Source organism: Mixophyes fleayi, chromosome 11 (genome assembly GCF_038048845.1).
Source record: "Mixophyes fleayi isolate aMixFle1 chromosome 11, aMixFle1.hap1, whole genome shotgun sequence".
Lineage (NCBI taxonomy): Eukaryota > Metazoa > Chordata > Amphibia > Anura > Limnodynastidae > Mixophyes > Mixophyes fleayi.
In genome coordinates, this window is record NC_134412.1 from 95,827,468 (window position 1) to 95,844,371 (window position 16,904).

General features: G+C 41.8%; 1 protein-coding gene across 3 annotated transcripts in view; it reads right to left on the reverse strand.

Moving 5' to 3' along the window:
* Positions 1–16,904, reverse strand: part of KIRREL3 (kirre like nephrin family adhesion molecule 3) — a 541,498-nt gene that overhangs the window by 192,688 nt on the left and 331,906 nt on the right. For all 3 annotated transcript variants that reach the window (XM_075190473.1, XM_075190474.1, XM_075190475.1), the window contains exon 3: positions 402–551. In XM_075190473.1, the coding sequence (XP_075046574.1) occupies positions 402–551 (150 nt within the window). The remainder of the gene's footprint in view (positions 1–401; positions 552–16,904) is intronic.

Here is a 16,904-nt window from a genome sequence, read left to right on the forward strand (position 1 = left end):
TAGACTCGAATGTTAAAAGGGAAATGCAATAAAACCGCAGCTGATGTGTGCAAATGGCTGCTCCCTGCATAACACTCTGGGCCTGAGTTATAATTAGGAGTCATCCAGTAGAAAGCAGCAATCCTGCACCTGGACATGTGGTGCTGGAGGGGGAACAAGTGTAACACGTGCGAACAGATTTAGAGTTCATCTCTAAATAGTGGCGTTAAAATAATGCCGCCCAGTATGTGTCTTACATGCAAAAGCAGCTGGTATTTCCCCTGCATGCAAACAGATGCATTTGCACCCCTTACATGGCAACATTTTTTTTAAACGTGCCCACTTTAGCTGAATTAATTCCTAACTCGGAATAAGGTCCCTCTGTTACTAAGTGTCATCTTGTGTACACAGGAATTACCTACCGGATAGGTCCCGACCCACACCAAGTGCCAGTCCATCTTTGATCCAGAGCACAATGCCATGGTACCCGGGGATGGCACATAGTAGGCTCACTGGTCTCCCAGCCACCACCACTTGGTCCTGCGGCTGCTGGGTGAAGGAAGATGATGGACCTGGGGAGAGAGAAATTATATATTGATTATCATTACCTGCATCCTCACAAAAACAAGTCAGCAGCCTAAGTAGTATACTATTGGGTTAAAACAGGAATGAACTGTTGTAATCACCACTTCTGTCCTCAGATATGCAGTTAGAGACTTTTCATACCAGAAAACATTGATTCTGTCATATCCATCTTATTTGCATACTACAGTCACTGGCACTACCCAGGACGTGCTGATAGGAGAAGTAACTGTCGAAGTCGTATAATTGGATGAACGAAAGTATATTGGTTAATATTGTTTTATTGGCCGATTGCACTCAGTATGCCACGGCTATCGCACGGTAAAATACGCACGTACACACTCGCATTACAACATTTAGTTATTTATATATGTCATATTCATATTGGTTCTGTTATACAGTAATTTATGAGCAGATAGTATTTAGTTTATTATTCATTTATATATTATGATTATATGTACACTTCAGTGTTATTTAAGGTTCAGGTTATAGGAAATGTGTCATGTCTGATATTCTAATCCCCTATTCATCAGCAGCTGTCAGGTTCCATCGCCGAAGAGATCGCATATTGCATACTCTAGTTATTGATGTTAGGCAATATCTTGTTAGATTGATATCAGACTGTAAAATGCTAATGGACTAATTGTAACTGGTTTCTGGGCGGGAGAATCATCTGGAATGTTGACCCTCAGCCTTTGAGGGGGTTGTTTGAACTAGCCTATGTCCTGTTTACCCTGGAGCCACCTGAAGTCTGGACCTATAGAAGCAAGCCACGTCATCTCTATTGTTCACTCTGTAACACTGAATGTATATATAATCATAGCTGCGCTCCCACTAGCCTCAGTCTACTCTGACCACAGTATTCTAAACAGATATACTGTCCACTGGGTCCCGTGGGAGCGCATGCGATAGCAGCGGTATGTATTTATCTTTTGGTATTGGCTGTACTGTACTGTATTTTAATATAATAATGTATTGAACTGTTAACTATTTACATCTGCTAAAATAAATCACTTTGTGCATTGGAAACACAATACGATCGCCTATGCAATGCTTATTTGAAAACGATAGAATTACTTTAATATATATATATGGTACAATCAGCTATCACAACAACGGCCACTAAATGAGAGGATCCTGTGGCCAAACCCCCCCCCCCCCCACGATGACTCCATAATGGGGGGGCATGTCATAGGAGCACAGGGTAATTCCTCCACAGGGTGGGTATTGGTCTATAGACAATTTATATACAGTATAACATTGTAGCAACACCAAAAATTCATGGTGACAGATCCTCCCAACTGTCCTAATTTCTGCCAGGCCGCTATATTATGATCTTCCACAGCAACAAGAGTGTGACCTGGCAATTTGTTCAGCCACATACCCCAACAGGGGATGGGGCTGAGAGGATGACAATGTGGCCTATAACACAAGATAAATTTCCACTCAGCAAAATGACTTGAATGTTGCACCAGCTCACAGTGACTGGGACTTGTCCTGTACTTTTAAAATAACCTATTGTGCAGCCGTGTGATGCAGGAGAAGCGGTTTTCCAGGCGCTCTCCGTCTAACGCCCTTCACAAGCACTATGTCTCATGTAATACAGACTGACGCCATGTCCCCTGAGGGACGTGGCGGAATAGAAGCCCCATGAGGAATAGAAGCCCCATGCGGAATAGACGCCCCATGAGGAATAGAAGCCCCATGAGGAATAGAAGCCCTAAGGTTGAACTGAGCAGTATTTTATTTGCAAAACAGAAAACTTTATTTTATTGAAAAGGGTGGATCTAGATTGGTAGAAGGCTAAAAATTGAGTTCACACTTTTCATCATAGTCATCACCATTTATTTATATAGCACCACTAATTCCGCAGCGCTGTACAGAGAACTCACTCACATCAGTCCCTGCCCCATTGGGGCGTACAGTCTAAATTCCCTAATATACATACATACACACACACACACACACACACACACACACACAGAGCGAGCGAGACGAAGGTCAATTTGTTAGCAGCCAATTCACCTACCAGTATGTTTTTGGAGTGTGGAAGGAAACCGGAGCACGTGGAAGAAAACCGGAGCACCCGGAGGAAACCCACACAAACTCCACACATATAAGGCCATGGTCGGGAATTGAACTCATGACCCCAGTGCTGTGAGGCAGAAGTGCTAACCACTGAGCCACCGGGCTGCCCTTTTGTATGGTTGACTCAAAAGATTTGTGTCCCCCTCCCCACATCGGGGGTTAATTTTTCTTGGCAGAGGATATATTGTACCAAATTGGGTACCGGGGCCACTCCACTACGCAGTCCAGATAGATGCGTATCAACTACATTCAGTGTTGGGTCCAAATCCAAAATTAATGAAAATGACCTGTCATCGTCAAAAACAAGAGGCATTGAAACCGCTCGAACTACACCCTGTATATGCTGCAGAGGATGTAGGAGCAGGCAGCTGTGCAGTGGAATTGAGACCATTTGAAGGCGGAGGTATTGTGGCCCCGGTACCAAATTGGGTACAGGGCCCACTCCACTACGCAGTTCAGAAAGCTAACTCGGTGCAACGTTTTGGACTAAAAAGAATATTGTGAGGTGTGTGGTGTTCATTTCCACTAATTTCCAGTCTATTCTGATTGTTATTGAGGTTAATAATAGCGTAGGAGTGGAAAACAACAAAAAAAACAGGATTTTAGTGCTTTTTATGCCTTTTAAAAAATAAATCAGAACCCAAAACCCAAAATCAGAACCAAAACCTTTCGTCAGGTTTTTTAGCAAAACAAATAAGAACCCAAAACCCTTAAGCTAATCAGAACCCAAAACACTAAAAGTGTCCGGTGCACACCCCTAGTTAATACTGTAGCAATCCACCACTAATCTGCGCTGTTTGGCTATAATTCAGGTTCTGCTTAGTGCTGTTACCGGCACGCCAGACGTTACAGGTGTGCGGAGGTTTATAACGGCTGAAACTGCACCTATAAAATAACACATTGTTCTGTAAATTGCTCAGCAACTGGATTCAATCTGTACAACATCCTAATGAATTAGAAATGAGCACAACTGCACGTCGCTATTTTACATAAGACATAAAAACCTGAACATTATTATCTACATCACTCGGAACAGAAACATTTCTGTGTTCATAAAAAAATGATGATAATATTCTCAGTTTTATTTAAATTGGGAGCCCTCCAATGAACAATAGCAAAGAGTAGAACTTAATAATACGTCTGCTGTGGGAGTATTATTTGTCAATTGATTGTTTCTCTGGGAGAAATGATTGCGGTGGGACGTCTGTGTGTCCTCACAACAAGTTTCCATGGAGTGTTTGACTCCAGGCCCTCCCTCCCCTCTCCGGCACCTTCATTGAGGTATCCCCAGAATGTAGAAACAACAGATGAGAGGCAGAAATTCCTTTGTAGCGCACAAGACAACAGCACTTCGGCTGCCAACAATCACACAATTATTGATTAACCTGAAGAAATAAATTGTCTACATTCTACCACTAGAAATAGCTGAAAGATATTCCTATGATAATATTGATTTTTTTTTCAACAAAATAACATGGTAGCAGTAGTAAAATATTAAACAATTCATTGTGATGCTACATATTTTTTTTAAAAAAAAAATATTATTTTTTTTGCATCATCTTTATAAACATATCTCACAACTTAGGTCGATCTACGGCTGGAGGATAATTGATGCCGTAATTGATTGATTACTAGAATGCATAAGCAGAGATGACATGACCCCTCTTCTCACCTAGTGGGTATGTCAGGGGGTCTAATCTGCATAGAGAGGGTGATCGTTCACTTAATAAAAGGTTCCATTGAGGTGCGGGTTAGGCCTTACAAATTTTGGTTAGCCCTGGAATACAGTCTACAAAAACCTTTGCTTCAGGGACAAGAAAATGTGATCAAACTAACCCTTGATATCTATACCTTAGTTGAACTGAAGCACGTCCATGTAAACAAAGGATTGCAATTAAGGAGTTCTGATAAAGACTCCAAGAGATGACGCACCGATTATTTACAGACTCCCAAAATTGTAGGGGTCTGGAAACTGCTTTGCATCCCGGTGTTGCTACCCATAGAGGCATAGTTGCCTACTCTCCAGGAATGTCCGGTAGACTCACGAATTTCTGGGAGTCCTCCTGGACTCCCGAGAGAGCAGGCAATTCTCCCTGATCCTGGACAGCTATGTAAACTAAATGGAGGGGGCGGGACTTAGCGACATCATGGGCGCCTCAGTGTGGCCCCACCCCCTGATTTTATTGGTCCATAGTAGTTATGTCATTTTGGGGGCGGGGCTAATGATGCGATTCTTCGAGTCCCCCGCTCCCACACCTGCACCATGGACCTCCCGGGAAACATCTTGACAATGTTGGCAAGTATGCATAAAGGGCAGGAAGACTGAACACATTTGTACCTGATCTCCCTCCTTTCTCAATGTGAGTTCACATCTCCTGGAGACAGGGCCATGCAGTGGTGTCACTCAGCCGGTGTTGATGACACATGAGTAGGCATGGCCAGAATACAGGGGGTGTGGCTGTTGTGTTAGACTGGTACTCCATACACACTGGCAGTGCTGCGCACATCAATGTTAGCTGCATGCGGCTATCCCTTTATGGGCAAGCTGTGTGAGGCAGAACATATCTCCTGAGTGTTCTGCAGTAGGGACAAAGTACTGACTACACAGGGTAACCCCAAATACAATGAGGCCGTTGTCAGTCTCTTTCCTACCTGATCTTGCTTTGACTTCATGCTGCTACTGCTGTTGGTGTCTTACGCTCTTTTGACCCACATTGCATGTATACCTCCCCCACATTACATTAATACCCCCACCCACATTACATGTATACCTCCCCCACATTACATTAATACCCCCACCCACATTACATGTATACCTCCCCCACATTACATTAATACCCCCACCCACATTGCATGATTATCCAGGAACATGAAAGGGGGGGAACTAATCTGGGCGGATCCATGTGACAATACTATAAGGTGGCTGGAGAGGGGCAAGCCATCAAGAAGCACACTAATCAGTGCCCCAGGTCTCTAATTCCGGGTTCCAAAAAATAAAATACAAACAGATAAAACAGTTGAAAATTAATATAACCCAGCTGCCCCACGATGTCATAGGGGCATCAGTTTACTGTGAAAATGCAGGTTCCCTAGGGAGAAGACAATGTTTTCCCAACCATGTTTACAGTGAGGTCGTCTGTGGCATCTATATGCCGAGCAGACCCTATACTATCGTAATGAGCTTCAAATAGTGTGAAACAGGTTTCTACCATTGAGATTCTATCCCAGCACTTATGCTGAGAAAACTCAGAGGGTTAAAAAAAATAAATAAAAAAAAAATGTAAGAGCTGAGAGACCATGAGTAGCAGTGATGCATTATGGGAAGAAAGAAACACGGCTCTGCTCTTACATCAAAAGCCATCACTAGTCTTGTCTCTAAAGTGACTGTGAATAGCGGCAGCCATGCACAAAGCCCCCAGTGTTCTAGTCTGCTGGGCGATTACCAACCGCTTGAGTAAGGTGTATAAATGCACTTATTCAAAGCTACATATTAATAAACCAGGCGCTTAGGGAATCACTTTTTAATCACATTCAACTATTTTCTCCATCTAATATTTCGGCCTTTGGTTCACACATGAATTCACCGGGACTGTGCGAGCGAACAAAAGATTACCTAGAAAAATGATTCACTCTCTGTCCTCAAACCAGGGATATTTATTATACGATATTTATATTGCTGAAGGTAGGATTCTAGGGAGAAAATGTTGACAACAGGGTATTCTGAGTCTAACGTGCAAGAAAAATATTATTCTCTGCAGTGACCATCGTGTCCCTATATGTGAGACCACACGCTGGTTTACGTGCAGGCCTGGAGGGTACAGACTCTGACGCCAGTAACTCACGTCATTAAATGATTACCTTGTGCTTCATAAACAGCAGGAAACATACGCATGGGTCCTCAGGTATCCCGGAACACAGGGCGATATATAACTTCGTAAACGGCTTACTGAGATAACCTTTTACCATGCTGGTCTATATGTATATTTGCACACCCTCAGGTTAATATATTCACGGTCATCTTCCATTTACCAGATGTCTGATAATGACCCATCAATTCAAATCAGATTATTGTGGGCCATTTGGCCGTTATCATCGCCATCTTAATTTATTTATAAGGCCCCACAGAATCCGCAGGTACGGACAAAACCTGAGAGAGTAACATTTATGAGGATTATATAAATAAATGGTGATGATGATGAGGATTAGGGTAGTAAACGGAGACCATACGAGTGGAGTGAAAGGGACAGGTGGAGCATGAGGAGGGAATGGTCTTAGGAGTAGGGAAGTGCGGAGAGGTGAGTTTTGAGAGAGCGTTTGAAAGATTTGAGGTTGGGCATCTTGAATTGTATTCTGGAAGAAAGGGGGAGCCAATGGAGGTACAGAGGAAGAGGAATGTCAGGGGAGGAAGATTAGTCGTGATACCGAACAGATTTCAGAGGGATAGACATTTGCAAGAGGAGAAGATTGCAATAAACAAAGCGGGAAATGACAAGAGCATGAATGATGATCTTGCTGGCATCCAGGCAGAGGAACGGGCAAATTTTTGGCAATGTTCCGAATGTTGAGGCAACAAGAATGGGCATGGACTGGATGTGGGAAGTGAAATTGAGGGTGGAGTGAAGTTATCGGGGCACGAACGCTACAATGTCAGTCCAACGCTGCGTCAGTCCCTTATGAGAATCACCTCTTTCAAGGCACCTGTTCATTTTACACCACTGTTACACCTTTAAGGTTACAGCAGTGAACAGAAGCGTTATGAGGCTGAATCTAGATTACACCAGTTACATACACACGTGTGCATAACACCATCATGGCAGCTCTCACTGAGCAAAGGGTGAGATTATACGTATAAAATACACCTTTACCACTTATATGAAGAGGCTTTTCACATGGAACGCTACTATAGGAATGTTTATTATGTATGTTTTATTTTTACATTAATAGATCCCATTTACAGCATTATAGTCTAGTAAACAGGAGATGTATAGGAAGCACATTTGACTCTAGTGTAGGAAATGCTGCTACAGAACTTGCATTGTTGTGGTTTTGAGGCCAAAGGACGGTGCCCAGATTTCCTGACCATCAGCGATCTCCTCGCGGGCACCCTGCGTGGTAAACAGCAGCAGATTGTATTCCTTCTCTCACCGCAGACTATTTTTAGGAGGAAATTGACAATGAGCACAAGGTGCCTACTGAAACCCAAACCCATGAACACTCTTGCCAGGCAAATCAATCACTGATTGCGAATCTGTTCTCCCTTGAGCTACGCTGGCAGGGGGCCAGGACTCGCATCTGAAAGCTGCAGACTGGGAACAGAGATACCGCAATCAGTCAATGTATGTGACTGCAGAGTAGGCTGGACGAGTCCTGGTAAAACTAAAGCTAGTCTTAAATAACGTAAACATTTACATCAATACATCACTGTGAATTGTGCTAATCAGAAAAAACAAAGTAGTAAGGTGACACAGCGCCAAGTTTTTTTTAGGTAAGTTATGGTTTTTACCTTCAGCAGCCCCGCCCCCTGCGCATATTTGGTTGTTTTCAGTCTTTAAGTCGTTTGTACTTTTGTTAGCCACAAATTTACCATCCATGTTGTATTTTTAGTATAAACCACACTTGGAATCAAGACACCTCAGAAAGGAACATCAGTAGGGGCCAGAACAACGTTCCTCGGGCATGTCTATGGCTACAGACGTACTAGGCCACCGCAATACTTCTCCCCGAGAAACAACCCTACACAAACTAGTTACAGGTGTACATGGCACCCACTCCCAATATGGGGTCAGTGGAAAGTTTATTTATATATATATATATATATTACACACACACAGACACACATACACTAAATATTAATAAAGAAATAATCGTCACAAGTGTCTAGACACTAATCTGCTGGTCAGTACATCACATATGTAAGAATTTTATGCAGCGTTTCAGACCTGTTCTACAATACATCACACAGGAAAAAAAAAAAAAAAAAAGATTGAAAGACATCACTGGGTATCCAGGAATAATCTAATAATCTCCATGAAATGCCAGAAATGTGCTTCATTTACGTAGTTCTAAGCACCAGCTAATATCACTAACACAGCGGTGTACACCGCTACTATATGTGTTACAGCCATCTACACTGTATGAGAACCTACGCCATATTACTAAACACAAGTGCTTGTAGTTGGCTGTGCTTAGTAAACAGACCGGATACATTTTTGTGAAGATGAGAAAAGAAAACATAATGTGGACGATCCCTGTGAAGACACGATCACTGGATGTAATATTCCTTCAGTCTTCTCCAGAATGATATGTCTGGAAAGACCACAGTGTTATTCCTGAGGCGAGTTCTGAATAATGTTTTCTGGTAACACCAGAATAGAACATGATGAGAACGGGGTCCGTCTGTACGCCCTGGCTGGAACATCATTTTTCACACATTTAAATTATCAGATAAAGAAGAACAAACCTCAATATACCATTGCCCCCGATCCACACTATACTGTACACAGTGCAAGTGCTGCAGTACCACCGTGGCCAAAAGGTGGCAGTACACAGCAAAACCGTTCTTCCAGTGTATATGTATTAAACACTCCTTAAAGGCTCATAGATACAGGCACTGAAAATAAACACTAGATAAAGCGTAGAAAATACAGTGTAACAAAGCGTTAGAAATGTGTTCATTAGCAGGTCTTAAAGTTTCTCTGCATCACAATGTACTATGTACTTAATTAACATTGCTATAAGTCTCTATTATAATTTACCAATGAATAACACTTCTCAATGGTAACATTGAAATTGAGGCAACGTAAATGCTGTGTGTGGGTATGGATGCAATTATTGGTGGTCCACCCGCATCAAGGCACAATTTATTTGGTATTTTTGTCACTTTGTTTCTTCAGGCTGCTATTAGTAATTTATGATTACTGTCTACCATGGCAACCACAGTCATATGACACATGATGTAGACAGCAGTTTTGAAACTCCTCTCTGCATTGTGACATCCTCTATCATGCTGAGAGCCTGTGTCTGACAGCCATTTTTGATTGCCAACCAGAGAGCTTTCGAAAATGAGAAGTAAAAGAAAAAATGACAGATGCATAAAAGGTACATAACTTTCTTTTAAAACATATATTCTAGGTGGGATTGCTGCTTTAACTAAATCCCCTATAAGCAGATAGTGTTATTGTTAGAAGAGTTTTAAAATTTCCATGTAAGTTTATTTCATGAGGATGTACAGTTTAGAAACAGCACATTAGGGAATCCAGCAAGTACTCTCATCACAGAAGCACTATAACTACACACAATGTTTGATGGTGATCATCAGTCGGAGCAGGAGAACCTCTTGTTCTGTGTAGAGTGTTATGTCATTTACTTTGGAGAATTGAGCGATTGGCCTTTGTGATGTAGCTGCGTGTATCACCGATGAGAGTGAAATGTGCCTGATCTTCTGTCTTTTGTTCTTGAACTGGAGCCCATGTGAAATGTCCCTCAGCAATACACGTCAGCAGGCAGGATATGTACACATATGTAGCAGACATTCATCTAGTTAAACCTGCTAGCGGCAGGCCCTGTAACCACTCATTTACATGTCAGGGGATTCACAGCAGTTGATGTGTTTTAATGCATTGGTCTTTGTTCCAATGTATCTATCTGTAGTAACCAGACATCTTCCATCCATCCCAGTGGTAGCGATCTCTACAAAATCTGTGTGTGATGTACGAGATCTGACAGCACCAACAGGCTGTTCCTTCTGAAGACTAATGGTAGATAACAGCTTCTTGGATCAATATCACATCAGTAAACCAAAATACTGGGTTGTCATTAGATAAGTGATTGCCGTCATTTGCTCTGCTCAAGTGTAGTCTGCATCTTAACTCTCTTTAACAACAAACAAAAACAGGATGGAGTGTGGGATCAATAAAGGGAGCGGCTGCATATAATCTGGTCTTTGGATCAGCTCATGTAGCTCTTTAACGAAGTGTCTCGTCACTGTGTTTGTACACAAAGCCTTCATCTTTTACTGTATAATGGCTGCAGACTTTGAACTTCAAGTAGCAACATATGTAACAGTCAGACCGCTGATTAATTAATTAGAGATGGTCTATCCTTGGAACTTTAGAAGGACTACCAATAATTGGCACAGGCTGAGTACCCAATCAGTCCTTCTGCCCTCTTAACCGCTTAAACCTCATGCAAATATTTTCTTCAACGAAAACGAGGCACAACAATGAAACAAACCGGCCTGGAGAGAGTGGGAAGGTTGTCATCCATGTGTTAACCTACACACGTGCCTCTTGAAACTACTCAGCCTGCTTTGTTCTTTTATGTACAGGGCATTAAAAAAAATGCTGCTTTCGATAATAATGTAAATCACTAGATACAACTATTAAACGATTTCTTCTATAGTCACTGTCAGGAGCACTGCTACTCAATTTAATGAAGGGGAGAGAATGTCAGGGATAGCATGGGGAAAAAACAGAGGCAATTTGTAATGTAACCAAGTATAATTTTGGCACTGTGCTTCAAATACAGAACAGACCCGTAAGGGATGATCTTACGTCCCACAAGCTGCACTCGTCTGTCCTACAGACAAAAAAGCAGTTCTTGGGCTGGGAACCTAACAAACTAGTCAGCTGATTAGCAACGTAGCTCCGTCTCAGAGGAACGCAAGTCAGCCCCCAGAGATACTGGATTCTGTTTCACCCTCTAAACGGTTCCTCCGCAATATAAGGAAACAATATGATGATAGTATTAATAAAATAAAATTTCATGGGTGAATATAAACCTTGATACAGGAATTCCTCAATAATCACACTACGCGTTTCTCTGCACTCTCCTGCAGTTTCCACAGAGGTGAATAAGCACTGTGAAATGCGTGGGTTGTACCATAAAAGCATACCGGTGCAAAAACAAAACCATTTGTGGTGAACTTCCAGTGCATTTTGTAAATTAAGTCCAATATCTTACTTGCTCTACAAAGAGAGAAGCTGTTTAGTGCAAATTTTGCACCTAAATACAACGCAATGTAAACCCTGGCACAGCCTCTTAAATTTGGAAATCACTCCCAATTCCTGTGACACTATACATTTCTGGGACTCTGGACTTTGGGGATTTGCCAAATATCTGTAAACTGATTCAAGTGTTGTAAAAAAACCAAAAGGTGTCATTTACCGTTGTCTCTCAGGGATCACCCAGCTGTTATAAACTTATGCGGTCAACGTTGTTCATTTGTAACAGTTCAGTTCAATATCAACTCTGCAGTGATCTTGTTTAATTACCTTGTGAAGCACAGATGAGTATTAACATACACACACACACACTAATTATATATATATATATATATAAATATTTTTATGTTTTTTATATATTATACCAGCACTACTCTATAAGAGGGCTTTGCCTACTTGCCATTGTCTGTCTGGAGATGCCTTAGTAAACTAGAGGTACAACAAGGTTTTCAGGGAGATGAAACAACCTGAAGAGATGCCCTTTACCAAAATGTTGAAGTCCAACCTCGTACCATATTTTGCTGGCCAAGATTATTTAACGGAGATCGGATCTCATCCGATATACTTATAACGCAACGCGTTTTGCATCTTCCAGAAGTACATTGGCAGGAAAGCGCATTTCTAGGTGTACTTTGTCCAATTCAATAAAACTTTCAAACCCACGATAGTGTTGGATGCCCTAAAGACAATCCTGATGTCCCCTCACTCTCACAATCAATTTAAAAATATCAATGAAATGAAAGCAATCAATATGTTAGGGGAAAAATGGTAAAGTTTAAATAAATTAAAGGATGTAATCCAAAAAAATTGACGGTTGAACTCTTCCCACTATGCGCATTTCCAATGTATCCATGAAACTAGGTGCAGAATTGTTATCTGGAGGTGTTTTATAAGATTGGGACGTAGGCGTGTGCCTTCAAATTCACTAGCCAAAAAGGTAGGTGGACTTGAAGCAGAGCAGGTTCCTATTTTTTTTTTTCTTACTACAGCTTTGTATAAGACTCTGAAAACTGCCTGCGTCCAGTCACAAACAACAGCCCTTACAGTAAATGTACCAGACATTCAGGGACAGATTTAGTAAAACTGGAACAAAAGGATAAATGTGCTGTAACCCATAATAGCCGAATGTTTTCTTTCATTTTGTACTAGAAAAAGGACTGTTAGAACCTAAGTGGTTACAATACTTTTATCCCAGTTCACAGATTCCCAGAAACGACCCCAATGAATTTACTTTTACTTGGAAGAAAAGCCTCTGGCTGTGTTGGCGCCTGTCAGCGAGTGGGTTAAACGGGCAAATCTTCCGCCTCTGTCTGCATGGCTGGCTGAGAGCGGAGACAGGTGGGTAACAAGCAATCTGACATCTTTGTGCTTTACAGCTCCCTTCAGTCTCTTAGTGGTCTGAAGCCAAAAGACTCCTAAACTGTTTGCATGACGCTTGCTAAACACTGCGAGGAACGGTGCCAGGCCTGGCCGCAGAGAACAGGGGAATGTGGAGCCCTGGTGGATTCCTTGTGTCTCTGAGCTTGTGATAAAGACATCTCTGTGGTAATACTAAGTGCACACAGAGGAGGTGGGGTGAATACAGACTTCTTATTGGTAGCATCTGCAAATGCACATTTCTTCTCTCCAATTGCAGCATGGTGGGCTTTAGTTGTGCAGAAATTATTGATCACAGACATGCTAGTTTTATTTGAAAAAAGTAGTGGATGATCACATAGGACCGTTGCGCTTTTCTATGCGTTAGATTCCGTGTGATTCCGATATAAGCGTTTATTCAGATAAGCGTTTTAGGAGCTCTCACTCACACCACATTCCATATGGAACACAACACAACACAAGAAAAGCATTCAGGCACTAGGATCAGATAAGTGAGAGTAGTACACGGATTGGACCCATACATGTATGATCCTTCAGTGTTTTGCTGTTTCCAATCTGCTGTTCTGGTCTGAAGCTGGACCACAGAGGTCACCTTTTAAAGGCAGAAATAAGATATAGACAGTGGTGGAAGTTGGGGTTATACAGGGTTTGTCATATCGTCACTACTCCTCCTGCCTTTCCAGTCACTTACATTCCCATTACATTTTCATACCGCTACTTCTAAATGTCCAGTTTGACAACTGATATGACTAAGGGGCATATTCAATTAGGATTAAGGTCTGCGGTAACGTGTGTTACAGCGGAAAGTGCGCAGTATTGCCGGTAATACGTTATCGCAATAATGTCGATATTTGTTCGCATCCCTATGGGGTGCGAATGAAAATCCACGTTATTGCGATACCGTGGATTAACTTTGCGGCCCGTTCCGGCGCGGTCACGCGGACCGGAATCCTAATTAAATATGCCCCTAAGAGGGTCCTTCCTTCAGATGTACAACGAGAACCAAGGAGCATTGTGAAGCTTCGGACAACATTGATGCTCACTTAAGACAAGATGTCTATTCTATACAATACATTACAGTTACGTCTATTAAATATATTACATTTTAACATATCTGTCTCAGTCATACCAATTACACAATTTCTGATTTAATTTTCCATTAGTGACGATCGTCTTACATGTAATACTGAGAAGAAGGAATTGAGTTGTTTGTCACGTCTTCAGGAGCAAATGTCATATAACCTTTCAGACAGTTACTGTACAAGCTCATTCTGTGCTTCCTGCGCTACAATGACATTTCATACCTAATTACTAAACATTACTACACTTCATCACAAGGTAGCTGTTGATGGGCAATAAGTATATTTCATGATCCTGATTTATATCACAATATATACTCCTAAGGCCGTCGATTACTACAGTTTATTGCAGTGAAGTGTAATTCCACTAATTTGATGTCTTTGATTAATTTAAATATCTCAAGCTAATTGCAGCTAAACTCATAGATCTGTTACAAGATTCTCAGCTCAATCCTTGGTCATGGTGCCGGGATCACTGCAGGAAACTACACTGTATCTGTAGACTAGAAGATAGTGAGAGGGTCCCTCATAGAAGAGGCTACTACAGGGGGATTATTATTATTAATCTTAATAGGGTGGGACATGTGGTCCGCAGCGCCGTACAGAGGACAAACAATAAGACACTACATAGTATATCATCATCATTTATTTATATAGCGCCACTAATTCCGCAGCGCTGTACAAAGAGCTCACTCACATCAGTCCCTGCCCCCATTGGAGCTTACAGTCTAAATTTCCTAACATAGACACACACAGACAGAGACTAGGGTTAATTTTTATAGCAGCCAATTAACCTACCATTATGTTTTTGGAGTGTAGGAGGAAACCAGTGCACCCGGAGGAAACCCACGCAAACACGGGGAAAACATACAAACTCCACACAGATTAGGCCATGGTCGGGAATTGAACTCATGACCCCAGTGCTGTGAGGCAGAAGTGCTAACCACTGAGCCACCATGCTGCCCATAAAGTATATGCAGTAAACAAATAACACTGCAACTCTTAACACAGCTACTGGGGTGCAAGGGGTATATTCAGTGCAGGCCGAAACCCGTGCCCATTAGCGTAGGTGCAACTAACAGGTTTAGAGCCACTGAAAAAGTATAAAGACAATAGAGGAGAGGAGACAATGGGCAAAGAGCCCGAGGAGGAGGTGCGCAGGGCAGCTGGTGAGCACAAGTTATAGGCAATGAGAACAGGAGGGAAGAGCTTACAATCTAAAGGGAAAGGGGCAGACAAACGGATAACATATATAATACGGATAATGGGGAGTCATCTCTTCATTGCCCCAGATAGTCACATACCATCTAAAGGGACATGACACCTGCTGCAGAGGAGTTAGAGTGAGCATGATAATAATACTTGTTCACCATTACCCAGCAATAACACTGTAGCCAGCGGTATGATTCACCGGCTTTCCTCAAAGGTGGCTGCCCCATTTCATACACAGTACTGGTACTGCTGCAATACCTCCTCTGTTATCACCATCTCAGTACGGCAATAACAAGATGAAAATCATTTTCCAAAAAATAAATAAAGCATTTATTTTTTAAAATAATTGTCACCCATTTTTAAACAATAATTTATTATTATTGTTAACAAGCAGAGCGGGTCTGGGCTTCTAGTTTCAGGCACACCGGCATATGGATGCAAACATCGGGAAAGCGAGTTAACCTTTACTACTACGGGCCAATGTCCTGGCAATATACTGTACAATATATTAATAAACTGCAACAATATGTTATTTGTTATCACCTCGATAAGCTGGAGAATTTACCAGTAAGCCCCTTAGTTACGTGTAAACATTTGGCTTATTACAGGTACATTATTCAGCTCAGTAATGCACAACCTTTGATATATATTGATGTCAAATTGTGACATTACTTGCTCTGTAACGTCATCCTGATACTCCTTGTGGTATTCTCTGTCCATACAGTAATGTATAGTTCTATCATTTCACACAGTCTCGTACTATGTACATTAACTTCTTCACAATAAACAGGTGATGAAGCCTGAAAATTGATATGTCTCAGAACTATACAAAGTGCTCCCCAATGCTTCCTATTGATTCATTAAATCATGTGTAATATACTTTAGCAAAGCAACGTGAGTTTTGTGTTTCAGCAGGTTTCTTCTACACTGATTCTAAAGGTTATGGCGTGAAAATATTATGGTGTCTGTTGTCATCAGTCTGCGATGCAATTCGGGGGGCTGGGCCAAAGAGAAGCCGTTCCTGAATCCACCTTGGATGTAATTCTCGGAGAAGGAGAGGTTAACTCTACCCTATAATTTGTCAAAACACCACTCAAGCTGTATTTTTATTTTCTCAGAAGTCAAAGCCTTTACCTCCTCCAGCACCAGACTGCCATGGATTTTTTTTTTTCTTCGTAAAACTTCCAAATGTCACATTTCAATCACAAATTGATTGAAGGCCATAGATTGCTTTCCCTGCATTGCACTCAGTGTTACGCGGCTGCAGCCAGCCATGGATTGGAGAGAAGTGTGGGGGAGCAGAGGGCCGACGTCTCTCAGGGATAAAGGCACCACAGTGCGAATCAATGGCTTTAAAGCATTAGTGCCACCTACTGTACTTGGCACATTCTTACAAACGAGCCTGAATAGATCATTTAGCTCAGTGCAGCTCTGGCATTCTGAGACCAATGCTTTTACCCAGGACATAATCGCTGAGCTTGTGTTACTGTTACAAGGGACACTTGCCTAAAATACAAGTTGCTCCAATATGAGAAGACATCTTGTATCATTCACAAAAATATATGTAAACATAACATGTTAGATA